At 44.3% G+C, this 13,727-nt stretch overlaps 1 protein-coding gene across 1 annotated transcript in view; it reads left to right on the forward strand.

Annotated features, from left to right (window-relative positions):
- Nucleotides 1–3,962: 3,962 nt before the first annotated feature.
- T265_12020 (hypothetical protein) overlaps nucleotides 3,963–13,727 on the forward strand; it is a gene marked incomplete at both ends in the record, with an annotated part of 31,604 nt that continues 21,839 nt past the window's right edge. Inside the window, 8 exons of the mRNA XM_009178908.1 lie at nucleotides 3,963–4,061; nucleotides 4,099–4,326; nucleotides 4,364–4,444; nucleotides 4,489–4,661; nucleotides 4,706–4,900; nucleotides 4,939–5,207; nucleotides 9,243–9,481; nucleotides 11,284–11,486. Coding sequence (XP_009177172.1) covers nucleotides 3,963–4,061; nucleotides 4,099–4,326; nucleotides 4,364–4,444; nucleotides 4,489–4,661; nucleotides 4,706–4,900; nucleotides 4,939–5,207; nucleotides 9,243–9,481; nucleotides 11,284–11,486 — 1,487 coding nt within the window. The remainder of the gene's footprint in view (nucleotides 4,062–4,098; nucleotides 4,327–4,363; nucleotides 4,445–4,488; nucleotides 4,662–4,705; nucleotides 4,901–4,938; nucleotides 5,208–9,242; nucleotides 9,482–11,283; nucleotides 11,487–13,727) is intronic.

The raw sequence follows: 13,727 nt of genomic DNA on the forward strand, positions 1-13,727 counted from the left end.
ATGATGATGATGATGATGATGGATTTGAGTGCACAGGTGAACATCTGAAACTTCATTATTTGGTCGACGTGGATTGGAGTCGGTACTCGCGGAGAGTAGCGAATGGCTGCTTCCGCTATGTGCTGACCGCATACCGTTATTGTGAAGCACAAACATCCAAAATGACCGAGGTCATCTGGCCACATAGTTTCTTCCAGCGGCGCGCTAGCCACGGATCATGATTGACCACATCACCATTAATAGCCGATAACGTGCATCGTTAACTAACGATGATCCATCTTGGAAAATTTATATGGACTCTGACTGTGCGCTTACCCGGGTTGCTTCTCTTCGTTTTCCAGGTTGGCACGAGGTGCAGATTGATCGTCCGGCAACTGAGGCTTGCAGATCCCGAAATGAAACCTTTTTAATCAGAACGGTCTTCTAGACTTGTTTCCAACTGCTCCGCCGTCTGTTATCAGTTTGCACACGAACGGGATTGCCACATCTTTACACGCTGGAGGAAGTTTTTCCTGTGACACGGCGCCCCCAGGTCCACTCAAGCACTGCATGTTGAAAGAGCAGTGGAACTCTTTCAATCTCGGAAACTGTTTCCACCGGGTCGGAACATAATTCAGCGATATAAATTATCCGACGTCAACTGAAAGTTAGCATAAAGCTTGGTGCACACTGAAGGCTAAGGAAATGAAAGAGGCCCAGAAAGCCCGGAGTGCCGGAAGATTGTTCTGGTTGGTCCGGGCGACGAGCCTCCGGAAATTACTGGTGAGCGAAACCATCAAGGTTTAAAATGGTGAATATCTTCAGTAAAAAAGGACATGTCGACCACCGGGCTTAGCACTTTGAACAACTATTATCGTGGCTATCTGCTTCCACTCAGTTGCACTCTGAAACTGCAGTGCAACCCTCAACCTTGAATTCCCTACGGCCTCGGAAGATTGTAACTTCATATTTTCTATCAAGCACTACTGAATTCCCGGTCGGGGTGGCCTCCTACCCGGATTGCTTCAGGATGAGGGTGAAGTCCTTAGTCAGCGTTTGTCTGGTCTATTTGGCTGCATCTTGGAATTTAAACGGTCTCAGGGGACTGAGAAGAATAGATGATTATGCCCATTTTTCAAGTAGGGGTTCGTAATGAATGTGATGATAACGGAGGAATCGGCTTGATTTTTGTCGTAACGAGACTGTTGACATCATTTGTGCTTCGTCACAGTGACCCATAAAGCATTCACTCGAGAGAAACAAGCGGAATTCCTGTTTGGTGGAGGTTGTTTTGACAAAATCTTCACGCCCCGTCAGGTGCTAGGACAAAGTCATGCGTTCATGCGACCCACAACTTTAGTATTCCTGTATTTCCAAGGCACATTTTACTCGCTTGTTCATCCCTTACTTTTCTTTTACTTGACGTGCTTACTCAGCAGGGAATATTTTGGAACTTCTTAAATATAAGTTTCTTTTACTCTCAGACCATATGTGAGAGTATACGGAGAATAAAGCTTTCGTATACAAAGTGTTGTCCGTCGGAAGTGTTATGTCCCCTTTGATGTCATATCAGTCAGACACGTTAGGTCACTGGAAGTGGAGAAGACAAACAACTTCGGGGAAGATTATACTGCAAACGAGTGGATCGTTCCGTGGTATGGGATTCAACTGGACCAGAATACAAGGAGAGCTAGCAGTACAACAGTATGTCTGTGAGAGGCTGAAATGTAGAAACAAGGTTATAGTATACAAGACAAATCGTTAGTTAACTGGATTTGTTCGTTTGGAGGTAGTCCTCCTGACAGGAGGTGTCAACTCTGTTCACTCCTGTTTACTTTCGTGGTGGCTGAGAGACAGTGATGAATGCTGGAAGGTCTTCAAAGCATTGGTGTTCAAATAGCTTCTGACGGAAGCCTTGTCGACCCGGAATGTGCAGACGAAATCGTTTTCGTCTTCGAATGGGAGGAGAAGGCGCAGGTTTTTTTTGGATGAACTGACTAAAGTCATCTCGTACTCTGACATGTGTTTTTCACCCACAGAGTGTGAAGTCATGGTTTTGGACATGCGGTCATTGAACACATCACTCACGAACCAAGGAGGGTTTCTCAAACTTGTGGAGCGTTTTCATATATCTTGGAAGGTCATGGCGGTGATAATGGTGGTTATTGTTGATTGTTGATTATTGATTGATGGTTGATGATTGTTGAGTGTTAATTGATGATGATGATGTTGATAATGTTTATTGATGATGGACGCCCACGAAGGATAAATAAGGTTGAACTACCAATATGGAGTCTTTCTTTGTAGAGTTTAGAACGTCTCGCAGTTCGACAGTTTATAGCTCCAGCATCTTCCCTAAACGGATAATATTTCAGCTGTCGCAACTTCATGGGCGTCCGCTAGCAGATATCGAGTACGCAGACGACACAGCTCTTCTTGACTCTGATGCCGTGGTAATGCAAACAATATGAAGTAATTTAAATAAGTCTGCCTCACGGTTTGGCATGCGCTTCACACCTGTAATGTTTTAAGTGCCACTGCAAGACCGAGTGGGCTCGGACCCTAACCTCATGCTTGTGGATAAGCTGATTGGGGCAGTAGACAAGTTTGTCTACCTGAGCAGATGTATCTGTTCCGGTGTTTTCGTGAAGGACGATATTTCCATTCGGATTTGAAAGGCCAGAGCAGCTTTAGTGAACCTTTATCACCTGTGGTCGTGACGCAGAAACCAAGTTTACAATGCTGCGGTGCGCCCCATATTACTGTACGGAACAGAAACTTGGCCACTGCGTGCCGAGGATGTCAAAAGACCTCTGGTGTTTGAGCATCGATATCCTCGGAGCATTTCTCGAGTCTGGTGGGAACACCGGCTCAACAATACTGAAGTACGCCTAATGGTTTCCGGGAGAAATCGCCCACCAACGATAGATGAACTGACCATACTGCGTGGGCCGCGCTGGCTTGGCTACATGCTCTGTATGCCAGTCGAAAGGTTCTTTTATCACAACCCCGTGAAGGGCGGAAACGAGATCAAACAATGGCTCGGCAGCGAAGCCATTACCAACAAACTCAGCTGCGCTAGTCATTATTATCTCCTTAGGTGGAGACCCCGAGATGAACTATATCAATGGTTAGAGGCATTTTCAGATATGACCCAGTCGTGCCCTTAGTGGCGCTCGTGCATCCATCTTAGCTCCCTTCCTAATCCCCCCCACTCAGAAATCCACTGGCAGCCGATTTTGACAAATGACTCCATAACGTTATCCGGTGGTTTGCACACATTCCTTGCTGCTCGCATAAAGACGTTTTCAAGGATGTACCTCCCCTACACTTCATGAATATTGTTATTGTCGTTAGGAAGGTTAGTTTGAAGCCCGTTTTGACACCGTTTTGGTCTGCCGTCCACAGACTACGGACTGCGACCAACCGCGTGGAAATTTGCGAAAGCCTTGCCATCGACCGCTGCTAACGGATAACTACCATTCAAGGTATCTAAAATACTGACCGATCCTAGCCGAAATAAAAAAGAGCGGATCCGTGTCGCCAAATCACATCCAGCTGCCACAAGCTCCAAGCTACATTAACGGGGACCACGAATTCGCAAAAAATTGATTACCCTTGTTATATTCTTTCTAATAATGTATCAGTCAGACGCGTTAGTTCACTGAAATGGAGGAGTCAAACAACTTCGTGGAAGTTATGCTGCAAACAAGGGTGTCCTTCCGTGATATGGAACATAAAATGACCTAACAGTCCAATAAGATTTCAGTGAGAGGCTGAGATGTAGAAACAAGGTTTCAGCATACAAGATAAATCATTAGTAAACTGGATTTGTTCGTTTGGAGGTAGTGTGCTTTTTCTGTTTAATTTTTCAGTCATTTGAACAGCAATTATAATGTTCACCTCATTTATGACTGTTGGTCTATTCAACCAGCATAGAGTTTAATGTTCATTCCACCTTGCAGTCACAACCTTATCAAGACATGTGTTCCAGACTGGAATTGTTCAAGCGTCGCGAGTATTTGTGCCATTTATCTACGGAGCAGAAAATCAAGCGGTGTCTTCCCTATCTCAAATGCCAGGTAAGACTCTCACCTTAAACGTGGTAATATTTTATAGGAACAGGGTTGTAAATGTTTGACTTGGAAGCTAAGCATGGACAAAGTGCAAGCCGAGTCTGGCAATTGCAAATATTGTGGACATGTGCATTCAACTTTTACTGCAGAAGAAGACCTTGCATGGTTGGATTTGGCTGTCCAGATGGTAGAGGACGTAGAACATCTGTATATTTTGTGCGCGAGTGAAAGTGATTGTGAGACGCGACATTTATACTTTTGTATATTAAAGGTAAGATGAAGGGCCTTTTCTATTTAAGTGAATCAAGCGCGTGCGTAAGGCTCTGGTCAATAGAGTGAAGCCTATCTTTGATGATCCCCCTCCTTTTGAACGACCGTCTATAGAAACGGTAGGTGCCAGTTAGAAATGTGGTCCTATTTCAGTTTCTACCAGACCGTGCGTAGTGTTCTTTTGCGGCACTATGTGCGCGACAATCGAGAGCTTGAATCCATAGCTAAACTGTGCAAGCTGTTCCTTGCATTTGCCAACGCATGGAAGATGGGATACCCTATACTTCGTGCAAACAAACATGAAAACAGGACTGGTTATAGACTCATTTACATGAGGTTGACTGCCTTTGTTACCTTTTTTTATGTTTTCCTTTGCACAGATGGATGTGCCATTGCTACGTACCCCAGTTCTGTTTCAGTCTACCCTACTACACCCCAACATCGGCTTTTGGGAAGAATTTCCTGGTGGCAGTTCTCCCGGAACTGAAAAGGAAACTAATTGAAAAGATCATGCATGAGAATACCACGGCCTTTGGTTTGGATAAAAAACAGCAGGTGATCCTTCCCCTAGTGAAGTATGTTTTTTTTCTTAAACCCCACATTTTCCATTCAGATTCATTTCGCACCTTGAAGACGAGGCACATAACCCTTCCTGTACTTGGTGGGATACGCATTCGCACTCGATCCCGTTTTTAAGTAACGCATATCTCCCAGGCGCCCAGTCTCCATCGCATAATGAAGATTCCATGCTGCGAATTCCTCTGCAACAAAGCAAAGTAGCGATAAAAGAGTCTTTTCCCCAAGATGGTGGACAATTCTCAGGTGATCAACATTTCACCTCGACAACGAAGGCGGAAGATATAGTACTACAGAGACGAGCAAGTGAGTTCACGATCCGAATCGATCAAGCTGCGGCATCATTGTCGTGCAACAGGCTGCACGTGAATGCAGACTGATACTTCGACATAGAAATACTTAGTTATCCTTCAAAAAATACCCCTGGACGACACGGTATCGCACTGTTGAGGTTGCGAATCTGCTCACATATGTCATGCTCAACAACGTTATTTTTCTACAGGACGCATCAATTATGGTGTTTTACCGAATGACGAGAGTTTTCTTGGACCTTAAGATCTGGAGCTTTCAATGCTGTTTTCAGGTTCTTTGCTGTCCTTATTAGTGCACTGTTGTTGATGAGCATAATACAAATCAGAAGATGTATGCACTAATAAAAGTTGACATTGGTTGACAGTGGTAGGTTGCAACACGTATAAAAATAAATACAATGTGAAATGGGAGCAAGTCAAAAAAAGAACTTATCGTCTATGAGAGTACCTTGGTGAAAGTCCGGACGACGGGAATGTGTTTTTCTCCGCAGTGCGTCTGCTACATGTGTTCCGTTGACTTGTGGAGAGGTTGACTTCCTGCTCCCTGCGCGCACGCGAGTCTGTGTGTGTCGACTGTGTCCGGTTGCCCTATATGTAGGTCCGTTTGCGTGTACGTGGATGTGTTAGCACATGAGTTGTTGCTACGCTCACTAGACGGTATCGACACTCGATGTCCGATGAGTCACCTTAATGTGACGTGTTTGCGAGTATGAAAAAAGACAGGTCTCGTGATCCAGTGAGCGGCTGTGAGCTGAACAGTCAAGTATGTGGGTGACCGGATAGCTACATCCTATATTTGCGTCTTGATGGGTCCATCTCCACAAATATTTTTTGAGCGGATACATCCGACACGTTCCCATTTGATGCTCAGGAAGTGGATATTGTGTTTACCATATCTGAACTATGACCTGATGCACTGCTTACAAGATGTCCAGGTTTCGCTTAGGAAAAAATAATCGAAACAGCGCGAAAACTACCACCACCACCTAAACTATCTGTGTCTCCAGCTTGCCAGGTTAATTCACAAGTCTTCAAGTGGCTAGAAAAAAGCCTCGTGAATTGAAAATGAAGAAGACTTTTCATTTGAATTTCCACTTCATGATGCTGCAGGAACTCCCCTGAGTTCAGAATCTCACTTTCCATGTGATCTGTTGTCTGCGCATTAAAATACAACGTAATAATAGTAATAATATAATCCACAATGCTATAACATATTGGCAGTGGGTGTAACTCGCTGTCACATCAATTCGAAACCGATGAAAACGTCATTGCAGATCCTATCCACCTTTTTAAATCTCCCGCAATTAATTGGTCAACAAATGTATACCACGGGGCTAGATACCCGTGAAACTTCTTCTGTGGAAAACAGAAATGTAAGTCGTGGATGGAATAAATAAGTTACATTTAGCTAAACCGGACTTGACGAGAATGGCGTTGTATCCCCGGTCATTGGCTTCACCGTATAGCACAGAAAAAGTAAGGGACAGTCATTACACATACAAACAAGTTGGATGAACAGAACCGAACTTCTGATGGTCAATTTCGACCGCGCGAGCAGTCGAAATAGCGATCTGCCATTTTAACCAACCTCAATTCATTTTAGGCTGAACTTGATATGAGATATATTTTGATCAGATGGTTAGTCGTCCGTGCGTTTCCTCCGTTGTCCATGGGCGTTTGCTTTTTAATTCTGCGTAAAATAGTTACGCCACTTTAGGTAAGCAATCGTTACAACTTTTCTGTTTTGGTCAGTATGTGTAGGCCTCTTGTATATGCAATGTAGGTGGAGGGAAGAAAGATAGAGCTATTAGCACACGCACGAAGTGCATTTCCACAAAGCTTTGTTCCTTTATGTATTTATGTAGAATTCTGGAGGTAAGCCCCAAATACCCGTCAGCTGAGTCGCGTTGATAACTAATTTCTCCCCATGTGGACCATGGGACGAAACATACCAATGCTTAGTGACCCTGATAGATATGGCTGTGTCACGCGGCTAATGGTGGTCTTGCATCAATGCTACCGCCTCCATTGTGTTGCTCTTACCCCTGCCACACTGGAAAATCATGACAATTCGATGTCAGTGAACTGATTAATCCATCGCCTCCAATATGTGGCTTTCATTTACTTACCCTCTAATTTCCCTATCTCGGTGAACGAAGCTACAGTAGCTGTAACCGCTGTATTTTGGTGCGTGGTTTGTTAGTTGGAAAGCGGAAATTCACTTCCGCGACGGCGCGCTGTGGGCGTTCAGTCACAGTATTCATCAGTTCCTGCGAAAATGGTGAAATCCGTACGAAATAAAGTAGCGACTGTGCTGCCTATCTGGGTTCGTCGCACGATATGTTGATTTACAGGCTAGCACAACCTCAAATATCATAATGACCGTAATTGATACGACGTTTTCTGGGAAAACACAACTGAGATCAGTATGACCACAAAAAAACTGTAAACTTACACGAACCACATATGATATCAACATCAGTTAAAAGCGGGCATTCTGATTACCTTCCGGGATACCAATGCTAACCGTAAAAGTAACTGATCGAGGCAGAAATGTCATACCGATGGAACCAGCAGCTTTCCTCCGGTGTGCTATCACGAAATGTGCCAGTTCTCTATTTGTACTAAAACACCGTCGAGTGTAGTAACCAAAGAATTTCATGCTCAGTTTGTGATAGCTATTTGCTAAACCGCATTCCTCAGGTTGTTTTTGGAGAAGCTGTAGACTACACAAAGTCTTGCCAGTTATCACAAATTTTTCAATACTTATAAACCATATCATCTAAGTCAAGTAATGTGGAATTCCAAAATTTATGTCATTGGCATCCATCTCATTTTCCAGTGACATCGCAGCTCGTCGTTTGTCCTTGTTTTTCGGGAACTGTTAACAGCGCTCGTTGTGATGATAACTTGATTTGTTCAGTGTGCTGTCAAATTTGGTTGAGTCAACCATCCAGGTAGCACATCACACACAAATCGGTGGTTATTAATTTGACTGGTGATAAAACCTTAAACAACGAAACGCGCACCTCAGAAAGCAAACCAGTCGCCATGGTTCCTGTACTGAATTACAGTCAAGTGACACTCCTCTAGAAATGCACACGATTCGAAATGCAATTGAACTTCAGTAATCTCTTCCTCCCTCCGAACTTCATTACAGAAGGAAATGTGTCGTAAATTGCTGAACGTGCAACTCTGTTGGTCCTTTTCCTCCTGCTCCGCCCACTGTGGTGTATAAAAATGCACGGTAGCTTCAGACAGCCCCTTATGGAGATAAAGGAAGATTATTACAACTGTAATTATAGGACACTCGCAGAATGTTCCACAAGGTCGTGCTAGAATCTTTGTGAGGGGGCGAGGAGCGTCGAGCTAGAGATGCTCGATCCAGATTGGCTGGATTCTGACTAGTCAGGGCATGCTTTCGTTTGATCCGCACGAGACATCCGTCCTATTAACCGTGCTGTTCGGTTATTAGGGTGTGGCCCCCGGACAAAATGCGAGCAAACCAGCGCTTCTTTTGGTGTGTACCTTGGAGACAATTACAAACCACCCCATCATACTAATTATTTATCTAGTTCCCAAAAGTTGGTCTCTACGTTGCGGACTACCGTAATTGGCTACCCGGAAGCACTGTACCCATTTGGGATGTTCATGTTTCGTAGAAAGTCACAACACTCTTGACCAACTCAGGGGAGACTTCGTTACCTTTTCACTGGTAGGTCGTCGATGCTTTGGTTAGGGGTCTAGAAATCTTCATAGTATTAAGCACCCTTGGCGAAGATAACTTAAATCTTTGGGATTTCTACTCCCGGTGAGCTATCGTTTTCCACTAGATGATAATATTGCGGTAGTCTTGTGGACACCACTACTCGGACTTTTGTTTTTATGCGGCAATTTAAAAAAAAAACCAATAACAAACAAAAAATAAACATGGAAGTAGTTAATGACAAAATCAATAAAAAACATCCAGGCGCTTTTCCAAGGGACACTAATGTAGTACATCGCCGTTTTCCTCCGTTGATTGCCATAGGTGTCCGTCTTCGTAACCAGAGCCAACAAGAATGTAGGACCTCTTTGTCCAGCCAAATGAAACTGGAGGAACATGGGATATCCGCAAACCAGGGGGAATCCGCAGATGACACACATATACTATCCAAACGTCCTCGAATGTCTGTACCAGGTGATATCAACCCGCTGGAGTTGCAGCAGGTTTTGCAGGAAATTACTGCGCAACCAAATTCCGGAGTTGAACCTACGCCATTTCACACGGTGAGTTAGTTGCTTTGGGAGCAACAATTAGTCAGTTAAAAATATAAGCCTCTTTAAACATCTCTCAACCAATCAAGTGAACAAATTCAATCCACAATGACAAGAAGGAAACGATACAATCACAAGAGGCACAGAACTGTCGAGTTGAATTCACCCAACGAACCAATCAGATACAGGGGAGTGAGACCAACTCAGATTCACGGGTGACCAGTCTAACTGCGCGAAGACCGCCTCGGTACTTCAGAGGCACCAGATGCTTTGTGGAAAATATATAAGCACAGGCAGAAGGGGAGGAATTCATCCACTCAATCTCGCCCTGACAATGTCACCCCGATTTGTGATGAAGCGTTTGCAGTTCAACTGCCAAGCTCAGCGAACAGACCCACAACCAAGCAGCGCACCCGAGCTGCCAACATCTCAAATCGAATACATAAGAAGTGCTGTGCAACCGATCCGTAACAGTCAACTTCGTTTTAAGTATCTACCAAATAAGTCTTATACTGTTTTGTGAGTTCTACTGGGTGCTAATAAGATGTAGTGTTGGGTATCATGTTCGCGTGCTGATGTGCATGGTTTTCGGTACATCATCAAGGGAACTGCTATATCGCTGAATTTCGATATGAATTATGCCCTTAGTTTCATAGTGTTTTTGTTTGAGGCTAGTTTCGATCTCTTATCAATGACGGTTGTAGCTACATCCAGGTCTTCACACTATCGTTTCTAAATAAGAAATAAGTTACCGTTTATAATGCTATACTGTCTTATTTAGCTTCATAGGGTCAGATTTTTTCCCACCGAGTGTTCACTTCTCTGTGATGAAAGTATGATTGTCAGTCCTATTCCCCGAATTCCGTCCACAGTCAGTATTTTCGCCCTCCACTACCAAAGGATGTTTCTGCATTAGTGAACTGTCTTCTAAGTAGGTATTGTGCTCTTCTTCATGTTATCACATTGATATGGCTCAGTGGTTTGAGGGCGAATTCACTGACCGGAAGGTCCGTGGTTCTAACCCAGCCTCTGCACTTCGATTTCCCCTGTCTAGGTAACCTGGCAATATCCCGGCTGCCGTGCTTCCTTCGGGTGGGATGGAAGTTAGGTACCGAAGGGGTGATAGAGCTGAATGCTTTTTTTTACCACATCGATACAACTGCCTGAAAACCTGGCTGCCTCTTGGGTGCATTTTTTGTCTCCAGATGCAAGGGATGAAGAGATCTTAGATCCAAAACGTATTCTCAATTTTTCGTTACTGATTTCTGTTTGCTTTCGCTGTTAATCTCCAAAGAGCTCTCCGCTAACATACCGTTTCCACCAGTTGGCATTACATCGGTGGTCGACTTACAGGTTATCATTGGGATCTATACGTTTTGGAGGTCACTGATTGAATACTCATTTTGATATATGTGATAAGAATCGGGTCTTCCAGGGAATTTGCTACTGTTCGTCGACTCTTGACGTCAAAATACTGGCAAGCTGCGCTGATGAGTCCTAGTAAAGATCAAATAGCTGGACAGTGATCCCTAGATTTTCGGCTCTAGGTGATTTAGTCTTGGAGGATAGAATCACAGCTTGCGGTGCCAAAATATCCTCACTGCTTACAAAGTCTTCCTCACCCTTCACTGAACTTTTGAAATGAAAAATACCGCACTACTCAGTTGTTTGGACGTTAGTCCTAAGGTTAAAACCGTGCACCATTTTCCTGACAGTGAGTCCTATCTTGTTATATACCCTACTACATCTATGACATTCAGATATTTCTTTTGCCCATAAGGGCTTCATTTCACTCTTATGCATCTACGTTGCAGCTACATTCATACCATGCAACGCGTGATGCAGCTGCTCGACGTGAAGAGTCTACCGGAAATATTGAATTCCACATTGTGAACAATAGTCTTAATCACAACCAACCTCCCCAAACTTACATTTGGCTTTTGGAACTCTTGAATGTGTTCGCACTTCAACTGCCTAGGATGCCGAAGGAATATATTGCTCGGCTAGTGTTCGATCCGTAAGTAATCGCTTTTTTCTGTTCCATACTGAAACAGTATCCACTACATATGTGCAATTATTTGACCTGGCTTATTTTCCAAAAAAAGTGGGCCGCTACTATTACCGTCAATATGTGCTCGTTGCCACGTCCATTAGATGTGCGAAATTGGAGTGTAGCAATCATATTTCTAAGGGAGATTATCTATAATATTCATCTATTTGATATAATCCTTTGAAGATTTCCGAATAGGGTTGCGACTAATTTCCAATCAAACCTATTTCAGGGGATATGTTTTTTGTGCGTTGGTAGACGTCAACATATGTGGAGATTTGTTGGGCTTCGAGAATGCCGGTGGTGCTGTATCTGAGTTTCGAATGTTCCCTTCATCGAAATTTTCGAAGGAAATAAGTACAGTAGCATCGCAGAAAAATAAACCTAATGGGATCGGCCAAACCGAACTCATGTGAGACCACCGAAAGATAATCTGCCCCCCCCCCCAACCAACACTACACACGACAGTCACGTGAGATCCGGCTTGAAATGGGTATCTTTTGAGGCTGTTTCGAGTTTCGTCCGTTTTTTCAACTAGACTGGCAATTGCTTGACTGCTTCGGTGTGTTGGAGCTAATCAAATGTACTAGGAAATGTTGGAATAAATCATCAGTTTCTTGTTTCGATTGCATATCACACTGACACATAAAGTCAACCGACGATCGAATCAGTGTTTAACACTGATTCTTCGCTGCCTTGAAGCCTTTGTGCATCCTGCCTGAGCGGCCTCTGGATCGCCAGAGATGCGCAGTTGGAAGTGAGTAGAGAGCTATGGGGCAGTTAGCTCAAACTCTGTGCTTGCATTTTGGATTCTTGTTTCTGATACACAACTTATCAGTGTCGAGTGAGTCCAGTGGGAAAGAGCGGCTTGTTGTCCTGCTTGCTTCAGAGTGTGAACATTAAGCGCAGCAAGATAGACTGGGCGTTGAGGCTTGAAGGTTGATTTCGGGATGCCTGAGGATGTCAGCGCCGGATGACACGCAGATGTCGATTCTGGAACCGATGCAGAATGAACGGAGTAATCAGTTATAACTGCTGAGCCTACGAATAAGGAGTTAATAATGAGATTGGGGGAGGTGGAAGAAAAGGTATGTGGAAGAAAAGAAGCTAAGCGTCAACAGTGACCTGTTTTCGCTTACCCGCCCTGATGTATGCATCGACTAAGGGGACCTGGTTGATGGCACCACGTGACGGCCGATGTGGCAAGAGTTTATTTGTATGTGTGCAATTTATGGTTGTATGTGGGATGGAATACTGCCAGGGCGCCCGCACCTGGACAGAAGGACGATTAGGGTCCTCAACCAAAGCCTTTGGTTCAAACACCTGACTGCAAGACAGCGGTGTTTGGTTGTAAATGCAACTACATTATCATTTATATGGAACACGTCGCCACACATGTTCTAACCCACAACCTGGAGGATCAGGAGACTTCTTCTGACCAATCTGGTATTAAAGACTTGGAGTGTCGCGGACACCGTTGAATACTGCTTAATGGGTCGCCGAAGTACACAAACCGTCTCTCAGTGAGGTGTCAACGTGTACTCTGTTTATACTAAATTGTTAAACACTAAATACAATCAGACAATAAGATCAGCTTTCATCGATGAGTTTGGAAGCGAGTGCTTTGCTCGCCCTAGGAGAACTGTTGCTAACAAACATGTCTTTATGAACAGCGCGCATGACTAACGTCCTCCTCATAGGCCAGATGGTCGTAGCTTCAGATAGCCATTTGGGGACAAAGGGATGCTATTACAACTGTCTTTATAGTGCCATCGCGTAATATTCCACAAGGTCGCGCCAGAATCTTCGCTTGAAGGTGAGAAGCGCCGGCCTGTAATGTTCGACCCTGATTGGCTGACATCCTGGCCAATCAGAGCCTTCGTTTAGTCCGTAGTTCGCGCGTGATATCCGTCCAATCGACTTGATGTTTGGTTAATAAGATAATTTGCAGCCGACCACGTTTCTTTTAGAACGGCATACAGATAGATAAGCGAAACACGGAATAATCTACTCTCAATTGTCCAGCCCCGTCACGAAGAGACTGGACCTTACCACGAACACAGTCCCTGGCCCTCCAGGTTGGGGGTTGGAACATGTGGCGACTTGTTCCGTAGAAATGGTAATGCATTTGCATTTCCCGCCAAAACCCGCTGCCTTGCGGTTAGGCTTTTGAGCCAAAGGCTTTGGTTGAGGACCCTAATCGTCCTC

The sequence above is a fragment of the Opisthorchis viverrini genome (assembly GCF_000715545.1).
Source record: "Opisthorchis viverrini unplaced genomic scaffold opera_v5_712, whole genome shotgun sequence".
Taxonomy (NCBI): Eukaryota; Metazoa; Platyhelminthes; class Trematoda; order Opisthorchiida; family Opisthorchiidae; genus Opisthorchis; species Opisthorchis viverrini.